At 42.1% G+C, this 13,378-nt stretch overlaps 3 protein-coding genes and 1 long non-coding RNA gene across 7 annotated transcripts in view; 2 read left to right on the forward strand and 2 right to left on the reverse strand.

The window, feature by feature from the left end:
• Nucleotides 1–808, reverse strand: part of LOC108234572 (MLX interacting protein) — a 16,754-nt gene extending 15,946 nt beyond the window's left edge. For 2 of the 3 annotated variants that reach the window (XM_017413857.3, XM_017413855.3), the window contains exon 1: nucleotides 198–804. In XM_017413857.3, coding sequence (XP_017269346.1) covers nucleotides 198–529 — 332 coding nt within the window. In that variant the 5' untranslated portion in view covers nucleotides 530–804. Of the gene's footprint in view, nucleotides 1–197 lie in introns of all 3 variants that reach the window. The other variant, XM_017413856.3, reaches the window with a different exon arrangement.
• Nucleotides 353–4,093, forward strand: LOC112450419. Its single transcript, XR_003039049.2, has 3 exons — nucleotides 353–490; nucleotides 3,182–3,346; nucleotides 3,683–4,093. It is a non-coding gene; the product is annotated as an uncharacterized LOC112450419 (long non-coding RNA).
• On the reverse strand, nucleotides 1,454–8,306 carry cfap251 (cilia and flagella associated protein 251). Of its 2 annotated transcripts, XM_017413858.3 has the most exons (21): nucleotides 8,223–8,306; nucleotides 7,856–8,122; nucleotides 7,570–7,710; nucleotides 6,902–7,011; nucleotides 6,696–6,804; nucleotides 6,412–6,492; nucleotides 6,237–6,314; nucleotides 6,105–6,146; nucleotides 5,771–6,027; nucleotides 5,505–5,681; nucleotides 5,175–5,425; nucleotides 4,901–5,052; nucleotides 4,584–4,760; nucleotides 4,293–4,477; nucleotides 4,108–4,222; nucleotides 3,831–3,994; nucleotides 3,650–3,740; nucleotides 2,742–2,885; nucleotides 2,439–2,667; nucleotides 2,264–2,350; nucleotides 1,454–2,158 (listed from the first exon to the last, which is right to left on the reverse strand). In XM_017413858.3, the coding sequence occupies exons 2-21, from the start codon at nucleotides 8,063–8,065 to the stop codon at nucleotides 2,025–2,027; spliced, it is 2,934 nt and encodes a 977-aa protein (XP_017269347.1). In that variant the 5' UTR covers nucleotides 8,066–8,122; nucleotides 8,223–8,306; the 3' UTR covers nucleotides 1,454–2,024. The 2 variants fall into 2 exon arrangements, with proteins under 2 accessions (XP_017269347.1, XP_037830957.1); XM_037975029.1 differs by having other exon boundaries at nucleotides 2,158–2,350; nucleotides 7,856–8,289.
• Nucleotides 8,307–9,178: 872 nt separating this feature from the next.
• Nucleotides 9,179–13,377, forward strand: LOC108234478 (rab5 GDP/GTP exchange factor-like). Its single transcript, XM_017413692.3, has 9 exons — nucleotides 9,179–9,428; nucleotides 10,404–10,576; nucleotides 10,678–10,805; nucleotides 10,933–11,084; nucleotides 11,177–11,246; nucleotides 11,327–11,462; nucleotides 11,563–11,657; nucleotides 11,955–12,211; nucleotides 12,301–13,377. Exons 2-9 carry the CDS (start codon nucleotides 10,419–10,421, stop codon nucleotides 12,670–12,672), a joined length of 1,368 nt encoding a protein of 455 aa, XP_017269181.1. The 5' UTR covers nucleotides 9,179–9,428; nucleotides 10,404–10,418; the 3' UTR covers nucleotides 12,673–13,377.
• Nucleotide 13,378: the final 1 nt, after the last annotated feature.

Genomic DNA, 13,378 nt, shown 5'->3' on the forward strand with positions numbered 1-13,378 from the left:
TTTCCTCTTTCCTGTTAAACAGGAAATGACAAAAAAAAAAAAAAAAAAAACAGGAATCTCGTGACTGCCTTTTTTTACTGTCATATGCCTGAGCAGGATGTGCAGAAGTGGGAAAACAACACGAACTGGAAACCACAGGGGTGTAAGTGAAAGTAAATATTCCCATGCATGTTGAGTGCACGTGTGTCGCAGCTCACCTGTAGGCAAGAGTCATGCACTCAAAGAGTTTGGTGAGGGACGCGTCTATGGAGATGTGCGACGTGCTCGCCTTGCCGAAATGATACGTCTGGCAGGTCTGTTTGTTGACGGTGTCGAAGTCGTAGCCCTTCTTCGGGGGGTGCTCGCAGTGCGGCGACGACACCATGAAGTGCCCGCTGTGGATGATCTGGGGCTCCAGCCCGTCCGCCTTCCTCAGCCCCATCATCATGTGCGTCTCCTCCGCGTCCGAGTCGTCGTCCTGCTCCTGCTTGATGCTGGCCGCCGGCCGACGGTAAGTCTGCCGCGGCTGAGGCATCTCCCCGGTAGCCATAAGGGCAACTTTCCGAACAAACAGCTAACGTTAGCCACCGAGCTAGGACAATAACACAACCGTCCCTCTCATTAGTCCGGTTGTTAAAGTCGGCCAACTCCGTGCCATGTAGTCAGAGTCCTCGCTTCAGGCATGCTAAAGTTTGCTTCTGGCCATCAGCGGTCCAAGCTAAAATGTTATCTTGTTAGATAGCTGACGTAGCTACGAAGCAGCTGACAAAAAACTGCTCCTCTCACCGAAGCAGGAAGCGTCTGTGCTAGGGCGTCTCTGATTGGTCAAAGTCAGCGCTCCCGTGCTACGGCGAATCTGATTGGGCAGAGTCAGAGCCCCACCCGCCAGACAAACCTAAAATAAACTGAAGCGCCACAAGAACAGACAAGCGCCGGATGTTTACCAGATTATGACTACAGCGATTCTGCAACCAAAACTTTCTGTGAAAGTATTACTGTAATTGACTGCTAACAGTTACCAACACCAGTAAGATAGTTTCCTAAATTGAGAGATTTAACTCTGTTTAAAGAATGGCTAAATTTGATTGGTTAAAGATTATTTCTTCCGCTTGTTTGTCTCCTGTTTTTATGTTTATGTGAATATGATTATTTTTAATCATTACTCTGTTAGTTTTACTGTTTGTTTTAGACGTTTGCTATAAAACTTTTCCAGGTTTAACTTTCTTATTAGCCTAACCAGGGAATGAATTTACAAATTGCTCAAGGCCATAATTACATTATTCAATATGCATCATTGTTTACATGAACTGTCCTTAAATAAATAAACTTTAATTGAATGGATTTAGTCTATTCACGTGGGAGCAAAATGGTACAATTTCTTTACAGAAAAAATTAAGTGAAATGCATTTAAAAAAATAATAATGCAGACTGCTTCTACAACCGTTAGTGAAAGAATGGGTCGATCTCAGGAGCTCTGTGATTTCCAGAGCGGTACTGTAATAGGATAGGATGTTTGGTGTGGAAGAACTTGACCGGCCTGCACAGAGTCCTGACCTCAACCTGACAGAACACTTTTAGGATGAATTAGAGCGGAGACTGAGCGCCAGGCCTTCTGTCCACCATCAGTGCCTGACTTCACAGATGAGCTTCTGGAAGAATGGTGAAAAATACACAAAAAAATAATAAACCCAATGTTACAGAACACATGCATAGAATACACCTGTTCATGTCTCAGTACTCAACTTTATTTAAAGTAGCTAATGTCATGTATACAAAAAGATATTTGTATTGAAAATAATTTGATATGCTTAAACAAAATTATTAGACTTATTTGGTACAATATTCATTGCTGAAATAATCCAAAAGTATTGAATGTGGATGACATTTTTTAATTAAAGGTATTGCCACATTTTAAAGTTATCTGAGAGAATATTTTTCTTTATAATATTTCATATTTTAAACTGAAACACAAAACCCAAGCTATAGCAGCTCTGTAAGGGGAAATCTGTCCTCGACGCATCATCTCCGTGACGAGCTGACAGGTTTTATTGCTCCGGAGGGGACGACCAGGCGCTCCTCTGCTCCACTGAGAGTGGTAAGCCCAGGATGTGATCTGTAAATGTCTCCACAGATATCTCAGCTGGGACTGCACTCTCTGGCGAATGTTTTGATTCTCCACCTGTAAACAAACAGATTGTTGTATGATGATGATGATGATGATGTGAATGTTGTGGCTGCAGCTTGTATGTTTTATTTCACGTGCTGTATGATTTGTCATGCTTACAAAGTGCCTCTTCTTCATCTTCCTCGTCACTGAGGCCTAAAAGTGCAGCAAAGCACTCTGCCACCTCTTCCTCCGTCATGTGCTCCCCTGTCGGTCAGATCAGAATCAGGCGTAACCAGACGCTGACAGTGAAAAACGGAACAGTTGTGAAAAGAGACACTGGCCTGCAGCGTACCTCGAACCTGTAGAAGTTCTACCAGTTCCTGTCTCCGCAGAACGGGCTGTTCTGTACCGTCACTTTTACCAAGGACATGAAAAGCTTGGACAAGCTCACTGCTGGAGAGGCCAAAAGCTGGACGATGGTTTATATACAGCCTGATAAACTCGTCCAGGTCGATTTCAGTCACATAGTTTGCTGTTTCCTCATATTTGCTGAACTTGACTTCATTCTGCATGTCTTCTATCTGGTAGAATTACACACAGAGCTGTTAAAAAAGGTAAAATAAGTAGAAGTACTTTTATGATGTGTTCACTGTACCTCTTGCTCAGTGGGATAGTGGCCCACAGCTCTCATTAGAAAGGGAATCTCAAGCAGGGGAATTTTGGTGGATACTTGTCGTTTTTTCATCGTGTTAGTGCCTTGGTGACGCATTTGGCAGTAGTAGAAAAAGTCTTCCATCTCCTGAAAACAAAAGTTGCCCAAAACAATGAGACAATGTAAATTGCAAATTACAGCCACGACCAGAAGGTGATCAAAATGGATACAAGACGGTAAAATTAGCTTCCTTTAAAGAGTGGACACGCTCAGCCTTAGAGAAAAAAAGAGTTCAGATGTTCAGGAAAGCATCAGAATAAATCCACTGCTCCTCCGCATTGAAAGAAGATGCTTCGGCATCTGATCTCCCTCTGGAGGTTTTCCCATGCACGTCCTGCAGGGAGGAGAACTTGAGGGAGATAATGTATGTCCTTTCTACCCAGGGAACATCTCAGGGTCCCCCAGGAGGAGCTGGAGAGCCTGGGTCTCCCTCCTGAAATGGGCGCCTCTGGAATCTGACCTCAGATAAGTGGATGAAAAGGGATGGATGCGTTCCCAAACGGAGAATAGATTCTAAATGCTAAATTTGATATTTCAAAAAATATCTGGTGAGTAGAACTGTTCTGCACATCACTTATAGTTGTTCACAGAGTTCAGTATCTCATGATGTGGGGTTCAGGGGTAACAAGTTCTTTCAGCAGAAAGGATGCTGCTAAAATGCATTAAAACAATTACAAATAGATGAAAACACAGGTCAAATATTTATTTGAACCACTTCGATCCAAACTTGTTAAGGATACAACAAAATGCATAATTTTAATAACTGATGAGACTGTATGTGTACTATGTGATGACATAAATATTACAATACTTTTAGCAAGCATGTGGAAGAGGCAAAACCTTGAGTTCACCTTGTGAAACCTGCCGTCTCTTCCTCCGTCTAGGAGAGTGTAAAATGGTGCCATGCCCTCTCCACCCAATGCCGCTGCTGCCTCCAACACACTGTAGCGACACCAGTTTCAGAAAAAAACAACAACTTTGTGCCACTCATCCAGTTGGTCTGGTTAACAAGCTGCTACTAGCAAACCTTACTTCAAGTTAATTTCCCACGACAAGGCGCTGCAATCATTTCTTCCTGCAGTGAAAACAAACCGTCCGTCGTAGGAGCAGGCGAGCGTGGACACCCCTGTTGGATGGCAGATCAAAGCGTTGGACTTGTGGGGGTTCCCATCCAGAGGTAAAATCTGGAGACCCACCTGCAGGACATACAAGAACTTTGAGAATCTGTTCACACCAGCCTGTAATATGGCAAACAGAATAAATGGATTTGACTACAAAATAAAGCTTTAAAAAAAGTTCTAGCCCTGACCTTATCCTCTGTGATGTATGCCAGGTTGTATGTGTTTATTTCAGGGTCTCTCGACTTGGGAAGAACAACTATTTGCTTAATGGGAGAACCATATGCGGGGCCGAGAAGAGTCTTTCTGTTTCGGTAGAACAAGGAACACATGTAGTAATGCTTCCACACAGTTAGCAGTGACAGATTTTACAGACCTGCACATCTTAGTTGTGCTGTTGAAAAGCTTCAGCTTGTATTGGTCCGAGGCAACGAGGAGAAATTGCTCTGCCGTAAGAGGAGGATACCACGCCATGCACAGAGGCACAGCGCTTTGCTCAATACGCTCAGAGCTTAGGATGAGGAGCTTGTTCACTCTGCTGTTCTCTAGGTCATACTCCACCTGTTGTTCAGTTCCACATACAGTACACACGCAAAGAGCCACGAGTTCAGAGAGAAGGCAACAAAAACTGTTGTAGAAAACGGTGAAACATGCAATGTTGGCTGACCAGTCTGCAGTCCATTCCCAGAGAGAGCAGTCTTGGTTGGGTGCTGTCCAGATGAACTCCAAAAAGAAGGTCTTTGATAGGTTTGTAGTGAGAACCATGTCTACCTAAATACGTCCACTGAGGAGGGGACCCTTTTCTCCTCTTCAAGCGGTAAACTGTCACAGCCTTACCTTCATCCTAAAAAAAGAATCAAAACAAGAAATATTAAAAGTTAAAACACATTTTTGCTGTAATCAAAGCTTTAACAATGGATCACAAGTTTCAGTAAAAAAAAACAAAACAAACAACAACAAAACACTGCTGCTTGACTTGCTCACCGCAGTGGCAAGGTACTGCGAGTCTGACGAGAAGGTGATGAGATGGATGCTGTCTGTGGCGCAGTGGAAACATTCCTCTGGATCACCTTGCAAAGTGTGGGAATTCAGTATGTGAACAGCTCCATTTTTAAAGCCCACTGCCAGGTAGGAGCCTGAACAGAGACAAAAATACAGTCCTTGAAGTGCACAGAAGCATCATACAGCAGCTGGAAATGACTTGATGTATGAAGAAGTTGCATTTGATTAACTTCATTCAGTAAGATGCCTTCTTTACCTTTAGGGTCAAAAGCAACACACTGGATCTGATTTTCGCTCCTATAGACTTTGCAGCCAACGGACACTTTTTTGTTATAGTCCCATATTTTTAAAATGCCCCGCTGGTTGCCCATGGCCACCACTGCCTGTCTGGGATGGCATGCCACTGCGTGAAGAGGCTCATAATTTTCATGCAGGAGGGTGTGAAAGAAGCTGGTCTGTGTGTTCACGTGCAGGATTTTGGAACTGGCCGTGGACATTATAAAGTTCCTACAAAGAAGAAATACTGAAATGCAATCATCCTTTTTTATTGGCAAAACAAAACAATTTATTTGAACATGTCTCATACCTGATAATCATTGGTTTGGCCTTCAGGGTGCAGTCCTTCAGATACCCCTCTGTGCACTCTTTGGAAAAGGAAATGGAAACAATGGTGTCCTGGCTGAAGTGGTTGAACCACTTGAGAAGTAAGAAGTTTTCGTCGTAAAAATGAATTTGCCCTCGGACATCACCGGTTACAATAAGGCTGTGAGGTCAGATAAGATAAACAAGTAATGAGGGAAGCACAGCAGACATTTTGACAGAAATAACGGTGGATATTTCTGCTTCAGGTACCCATCAGTCACGGTGAGGACAGTGATCGGGTCTTGCTGGAGCTTCAGTATCTTGATTTGGTCAATGGGCAGACAGCGTCTTTCAACTAAGTCTTCGCTGACATCCCACACCACGAGGCTGCCGTCAGTGGCCGTTATGACCTGAGGCTTTGTGCAGTGAAACGCAGAGAGTCTCAAAGACACGTCGGCAAGGCGAACGCTGTTAGTGGGGTCAGGAGGACGCTGGGTAGATGCAGTAGCATCAGCTGCGTGGGTGAACTGCAACGATAAAAAGGTTGAACATCTATAAAAAGCAAACAAGATTTGATATAAAATGTTAATGATCACAAATCTACCATCTTGAACGTCATTGGAAAATACTGCAGACTTCCCTTGTTCTGAAAAGAGACCAGCGGATTATTGGAATAAACTTAGACAGTAATATCTGTAGTATGTTTTTTAAACTAAAAAGAAGAACTTGAGCTTACTCTTCTGTAGAACAATGTGTGAGTCTTACTGCTGCTGAGGAGCTGACTGCTATCATTTGGTTTGAAAGTGACGCAAGCCTGAAAAATAAATCGACTTTTGAACACCAAACCTCTTTTTTTATCATATTCAGTGTGTGGATATCCAAATATTGACTCAAAACCAAGGCTTGCTTACTTGAAAACCGTGTTTTGGATTGAGTTCAGTGCAGCAGAGAGGCTTTGGGGCTTCCCTGGTCCAGTCCCAAATACACACACACTAAGAAGAGTGTCACAAAAACATGAACGGCCTTACAGTTTGCTTTGTGTTGCTAAATCTAATAAGAAAAAGTTCTTATTTATGCTATCACTGTTAACAACTGGTGAGAAAGAGAAAGATCTGTCTATGTAATATTTTCCCTAAAATATTCCATTTTACGGTTTACGGAGTGGATTCTGTTAATTTTATGCTTCCATACTCACTTGAACATCATCTCCCCCGAGGGTCACCAGAAGCTTAGCGTCGCTCGAGAAAGCCATGGCGACAACACCTCCAGCAGGGTGGCAATCAAACAACGTCCGCACAGGAATACTGGGAGATTTATCACAAACAGCGTTTTAATCAAGAGTAAAACGTTAGTGCAGTAAAACAAAAAAAATACTTCAGTAGATGTAGAATGAAGTATCACCCAGAGTAGGAGTCCCATATTATCACTATGCTCGCTGAGCCGTTGTCTCCCGTTGCGACCCAGCGTCTGTCCTCACTGGCGCACATGCACGAGATAGGGTGGGAGTGACCCTGAAGGCACCAAAGGTTCACACACTAAACTCTTCAACATAACATCTGTGGTGTTATTCGATAATACACAGCTGATGCAAAAGGTTTTTAGCATAAGTGTTCAATAAATTCAGCTAATTGGAGTCTTTCCCTCTTTATTAAATACATTTCGTATCTGCAAAATTGCTTTTTAACAACCCTAAAGTACTGATTTTTGTTTGAGCTTTAGCATAACCCTAATCTGATGTCATACACTGCCCCTTCGGACCCTTCAGACTGGCAGCGATTTGATGCAAGTTATTGTGACTTGCAGAGCTTTCATTTAGGTTAATTTTGATGCCACATTTCGGACTATCACTGTGCTTTATTGTAAACAACGTTCTGCTGGAAATGTGTGCAAATTTTATAAGCATTGAGTTTGTGTACTTAAATGCAAAGGACCACTAAGTAAGCACGACCGTTTTGACTAAATGACCTACATTTCATTTTAAATCTGAGGCTTTTATGTTTTACAATGGAGTAAAAAAAAATGCCCCCCCTTAATGTAATTGATTTGGGGGATGCTTTGAATAACTTTACCTGCAGGATATGCTGGGAGTTGGAGGTGTGATTATAAATAATCCCAACATTAGTTGTGGCGTAGAGGAAAACCAGCTGACTGTGGTCCTGCAGACTGAAGACAGGGAGAGCCGGATTCATCCCGAAGACCCAGGATGGCGACTGAGTGAAAGCAAGTTGTGAGCCAGTTAAAGTTAGAAATTAACTTTTATTACTGGGAAGTGCTATATATTCCCTGACAGCAATTACAGAAGGACAACATAAATATTAACACACTGTCTGCCTCTGTTCGACTACATATACTTACTAAGGCCTGAGTTTTAGGATGAGCTCTCTGTTTTGGGAAAAGTGTCTCTTCGGTTGCAGTGTAGACCAGAGACTGGCCAGTCGTCTTCCTCTTCTCAGGCTGGATTTTGCCTTTTCCTTCATCTCTGCTCGTCCTCTGCTCCTCTTCACCCTCAGCTTCTTTGCTTGTCGATGGATCCTCATCCTTTGCTTCCTTTGCTCCTTCAGACATGATGCCCGAACAGTTTCACAGAGTTTTAATGCTAAGTCAGACGGGGTCCACGTAAAGCTAATATACCAAATACAGAAGCAAAAACGAACATAAGTGACCGAAATATATAGAAATATGAATAATATATGATAAAATTATATTGACGTTTAAAGTTTACTTCTCAGAAACGATTTGCTTAATTTCAGTTGGTCCAGCTTTTTTTTAGGAGGAAAAACGTTGGTTCGTATTTATATCCTGCGAGGCGTTTCGTTGCTAAGTAACGCCTGAGAGTAGCTGCGCACCATCTGAAGCCCGGCTGACGAAGCGGCGAGCCGGAAATTGTACTTTATTTCAAGCGGCCTATCAGCGGAATGCCTTGTTCAGATCCAGAAACTAAACCAGACATTTGTAATCTGTTCATGACATGATTAACTTAGATCGTACCTTAAATCATTCCCGATTTAAGGTAAAAACTCCTCCCACCAGCAAACGCTTTGCGCTTTTCGTTAAGGAGCAAGCTCCGCCCTCCCCCACTCCCCCCTCTCATTAATACAGAACACATTGTGAGCTACCTAAAACTACTATGTGATAACCAAAAGATTAGAAAGATGTAAATAAATTCCTTAAATTCCAATTCAACAGCAATTTTCAATTCTGACCACCAGAGGTCAGTAAAACACTCTGGTTAACAATCTGTAACCTGCAAATATAAGCGTCAAATTATATGTTTAACGACAAATATCTACAAATGATAGCACGGTACATTACGTGTAAAGTATTTTCTCTTAACTGGTTAAGAAGCCAGATATTTGAATATGTTTTTCAATGGTTTCAAGCAGATTATCTACTAATTTATCACTAAATCGTATGAAGCGTAATCAAAGCATCTTTTTAATGACGTATATCTACTTCCGACTAGTGAAATTCAAAATAAAATAAAATGCGTAGACAACAAGGATAAAACAAGCCAAGGGCATGGATTCAGGAGGCCATATATGAAACAGATGTGAATACAACTTGAATGTACTACTAATAATATAAGATAAAGGTTGCTATGTAAAATAGCGAATGATAATTTCCAGTGAGACTTTTATTTTGAAATCTTGCAACTGTTGGGAAATGTCTTGACTTTTTCCGTTCCGACTACGTTCTTCCGGTTTCACAGGCTCGGGAAGCGTTTCAGCTACTTTAAACCTTTTCGTTAACTTTACAGTTTTTTTTCTCATCCTTTTCTCTTCGGTATTTCACAGTTTCTGTCAATTTACCCGGAACTCAAGGGTCGTAGCTCTCAGTGGACTGAATATGGCGGCTGTATGACAGCAGAAAGTAGAAGAAAGCTGTCAAAACTGAACAGTTTGTGATGATTTCACCCTCTGACTGACAGGTGAGGAGCTCAAATGTAATTATGTAACTTATTGATTGATTGATTTAACGACAGTAGTTCGGCCTTAGCAGCAATAGCATCCCTCACCCCGGCTCTTATCTCCAAAACCCTCAGCTGACAGTCAGCCCCCGATTTTACAGCGATTAGCTAGCAGCTAACAGCTAGCACCAACTCGAATAAACTGAACTTTTAGCTTCCTATAGCGGATAATTTAATGACAGGCTTGATTACTTTCGTTTAATTCAGTAAAATCGCAAAAGATAATAAAACGACCTAATCTATTCCGATTTATACATATTTATACGTTTTAAGTTGTTTTGAATGACACCTGTTTTGCCCTAAAGAATAATTTCATTTTTATTGTGGTGAAACTTCATTAATCTTTTTATTTATTCATTTTTATATAATATGTGGACAGGAACCAATCCAGATTTTCTGTATTTTGCGAGATTTGGGACCTTATAGACACTATCACTGAACACTCTAAAATATATGATTTGGAAACAATAACTAGAAACATGATCTGCCACTCGATTATTAAAACCATAAAATAAATGTACAAACTACAGTACACGTAAAAACAAAACTGAGTTTGGTCTCACAAATAACCATAACATTGTGACCACTTACTGGTAAGCTATGTTTTCCAACTTCAAGAGTTAAAAACTGATGTTTCTTTGGTAAAACTGTGTTCCTTTTTATATGAACCTAAATAATTTTCAGTGTCCTTTCGACTGAAAAGCTCCATGCTGCATATTTAACATTTGGGTAATGATCTGCAATTATATAGCCATATATTATAAAAGGTGGGGGTAACTTGGGGTTCACTGTTTCATCCAAAGATATGCCAACATATAGAGAGGCTATGAACTGAACTATTAAACTGATTAATGCTAATCCAAACCACAGCATTAAGTGTAATGTTTTTACACTTGCACACTTTAAACTGCTGTTGTCTGTTTTTGTGGTTGGCAGAGGGAGCGCTCCAAGATGTCGACAGACAAACAGAGAGGAATCAGAGTTTCTCAGGAAGAGCTGCTTTGCAAGAACGCCTGTGGGTATTACGGAAACCCTGCATGGAAAGGCTTCTGCTCAAAGTGCTGGAGGGAAAAGTCACGTCCGGCCGGAGCCTCGAGGCAAGATGCGAGGTAAACCTCAGTGACGGTGTAGGTGTGACTTTTGAACAAAGACGGAGAAGAATCATTTCTCCTGCATCATTTATTAATCAGCTTACCGCTACCCCTTTCAGACCCAGCAGTGATGGAGCACTTCCCACCTTCTCCAAATTTGAGGAGAAGAAAAACATCGAGAAAGGAAGCCGATATAACACTGTGAGGAGACTGTTCTGGGGCAGCTCGTCGCCTCCAAAACCTCAAGGTAGGTCTAATAACGTTGTGTGTTTTTAAATGATGTCTTCTGTCCCACAATCATTCGATTTTCCAGATTTTGTTGTAGTTATAGATATTAGTTTATTTGAAACATGATCCACTGTTTGTCTCTTCAGAGTCCTCAGAAAGCCATTCCAACACATTAAAGGCCTATCAGGGTCTTGAGTCCGGAGACTTCACTGGTTTCCTAAAGATCCTGCGGAGTCCACCGTCCCAGCGTTTGCAGTCCCGTTGTACTGCTTTCCTCAACACTATGGAGGCTTACCATGTAATCACGCTCTAAATGTTCATTTTTTTTACACTTCAAGATGCCTCTATCTGATGTCAAATCCTGATCTAAGATGCCCGCCATCTTTACAGGACCTGCCGATACAGAAACAGTCGGACCTGGTGCAGGATTTCTACCAGTCTTTTGCTGATTATTTTAGAAGTGAGTGCAGATCAGTTCATCACGTTCCCGTCTGCTCGTTGTTCGGGAGGAAAAGGTGTTCGAGTTGTTTCTGCTTTCAGGTTTTCCCGAGGCTCAGGTCACTCAGATAATGGAGCACGTCGAGAAGCTGATAATGACACGGCTGCACAAATGGGTTTTCTGCCATGACAGCTGCGACGATGAACAGAAGGACTTGGCTCTTCAGCGACGGATACGGTAACACCTCTCGCAAATTAGAGACTCTAATGACGTCATGTTTGATCCAAGCTTCAGATATCATGTCCCATTTGTCCCTGATGTTTTTTTTTTCTTTTAGCTCCTTAAACTGGGTCACTCCGCAGATGCTGAGTGTCCCTTTTCCAGATGAAAACATTCCAGTCACAGGCGACCCCTTTCTGCCTGCTATAACAGGTGAGTTACAACCTGATCGATCGCTGCACTTTCCTTACTCTCAGGGATTTGGAAATAAGGATCGATATCAGGCAGGTGTTTGGCTCGTGGCAGATTCAGGCTGGTTGTTTCTTTTTCCTTGTGTGTGAGTTCATATGGCTTCTCATCTAACTTTCTGCTTAGACGTGTATTTCCCAGAACATCAAGTTAATAAATTAATATTAAGAGCTGAGGAAGAATGTATCAAACTTGTTGGGAACATCTTAAAATGATCTGAAATATCATCTCTGTTTCTGTGTCTTTTTTTTTTTTAACCAGCCATAATAGAAATGGATGCCAAACGTGCACCACAGGATAAGCTTGCTTGTGTGTCCAAATGCAGTCAGCACATCTTTGAGGCTCTCTCAGCCCTCAACAATGAGCCTGCTAACGCCGATGCCTTCCTGTCAAGCCTGGTTTATGTGGTGCTGAAGGCCAATCCACCTCGCCTCCACTCCAACATGCAGTACATGATTCGTTTCGGGCTCCCACACAGTCTGATGGCTGGAGAGAGCGGATACTACTTTACAAACTTAGTGAGTTTTGAAGTCACCCATTCATCATACCTCACAGGGTTGTGTGGATGGAAATAACTAATCTCTGTGTCCTTGTCCCCTTCCTTCAGTCTTGTGCTGTGGCCTTCATTGAAAAGCTTAACGGACCAGCGCTGAGCCTCAGTCCAGAAGAGTTTGAGGGCTACATGCGAGGTCAGCGTGTCCCTGCCGCGTTGACCAAGAGGCAGCAGGTCGTTGGCGAAACGCAGCACCTGCTGGAGGAGCTGCAAGGCAGGCAGGAGAAGCTGCACCAAGGAGCGGACGCTCTCAGCGTCGAGTTACAAAAGTGGGTTGAAGCGGTTCATTCGCAGCTGGATGAAGCAACAACCCAGTTCGCTGAAGTACAGAAAGACATAACAGCACAAGCTGAGGAACCATCTTCAGCTCAAGAATCCCAGCGAGAGGATGATGACGAGGAGTCAGTGATGGTGTCTAATGGTTAACACGTAGGTCCAAATGATGCAAGGTGTTAGCTCTGTTATCAGAACCTCCTAACGTGGTACTTGGTGTTAATAATTACCATATGTAGGCTGCAGGAAAAATAAGATTTGTGCTCCGGTGACGTTGTTTACGCAAGTTTCAACCTCAGACAAAAGGTGGTTTGAAAGCCGGAGAAGGATGAAGGAAAACTTCCCGAAGAAAGCTTTTTGGCAAGTCATATGAAGTATTTTAAAACCTTTGTTTAAAATAATTTCCACTTGTTGTATACTTCAGGATATGGGCTATTAACACACATTCCCGTTTAGTAACAACTGTGACTAAACACAACGTTAAGCACTCAGGGAAACCGGCACTTTGTGAAGTCAACTAACACTTAAAGGGTGCTTTTATTTTTCCTAATAGTATAAACCACCGTGCCTACATGACGACTGCTGTGAAGTTTAAAAGAAGGTAAAAATGTCTAGTAGCCGTTTTTGACCACTACAGGTTGGGGGTTGGGGGGGGGGCATTTAAAAAACATGTTTCTTGGAGCTGTGTTGCCTTTACAGGTTAGTGCAATACTATTTGTAACACATTTCCATCAGTGATAGTGTAATAAAAAGTTGTTTACAATTGTTAAAAGACTAATGAAGAAAATTAAAACATATATTTTGTTCAATGATTGTATCTAATAATATATTAAAGCTGATTTATTTGATTTAAAATGAT

This window comes from Kryptolebias marmoratus, linkage group LG1, assembly GCF_001649575.2.
Source record: "Kryptolebias marmoratus isolate JLee-2015 linkage group LG1, ASM164957v2, whole genome shotgun sequence".
NCBI lineage: Eukaryota > Metazoa > Chordata > Actinopteri > Cyprinodontiformes > Rivulidae > Kryptolebias > Kryptolebias marmoratus.

Excerpts from the sequence above, each read along its gene's own strand:
- LOC108234478 (XM_017413692.3), top strand. The coding sequence starts at position 10,419 with ATGTCGACAGACAAACAGAGAGGAATCAGAGTTTCTCAGGAAGAGCTG. Across the intron at positions 10,806-10,932 it reads GTCGCCTCCAAAACCTCAAG|AGTCCTCAGAAAGCCATTCC; the intron begins GTAGGTCTAATA and ends TTGTCTCTTCAG. Across the intron at positions 11,658-11,954 it reads CTTTCTGCCTGCTATAACAG|CCATAATAGAAATGGATGCC; the intron begins GTGAGTTACAAC and ends TTTTTTAACCAG.
- cfap251 (XM_017413858.3), bottom strand. The coding sequence starts at position 8,065 with ATGTCTGAAGGAGCAAAGGAAGCAAAGGATGAGGATCCATCGACAAGC. Across the intron at positions 6,028-6,104 it reads TTCCAATGACGTTCAAGATG|TTCACCCACGCAGCTGATGC; the intron begins GTAGATTTGTGA and ends TTATCGTTGCAG. Across the intron at positions 4,223-4,292 it reads AGCACAACTAAGATGTGCAG|AAAGACTCTTCTCGGCCCCG; the intron begins GTCTGTAAAATC and ends CTACCGAAACAG.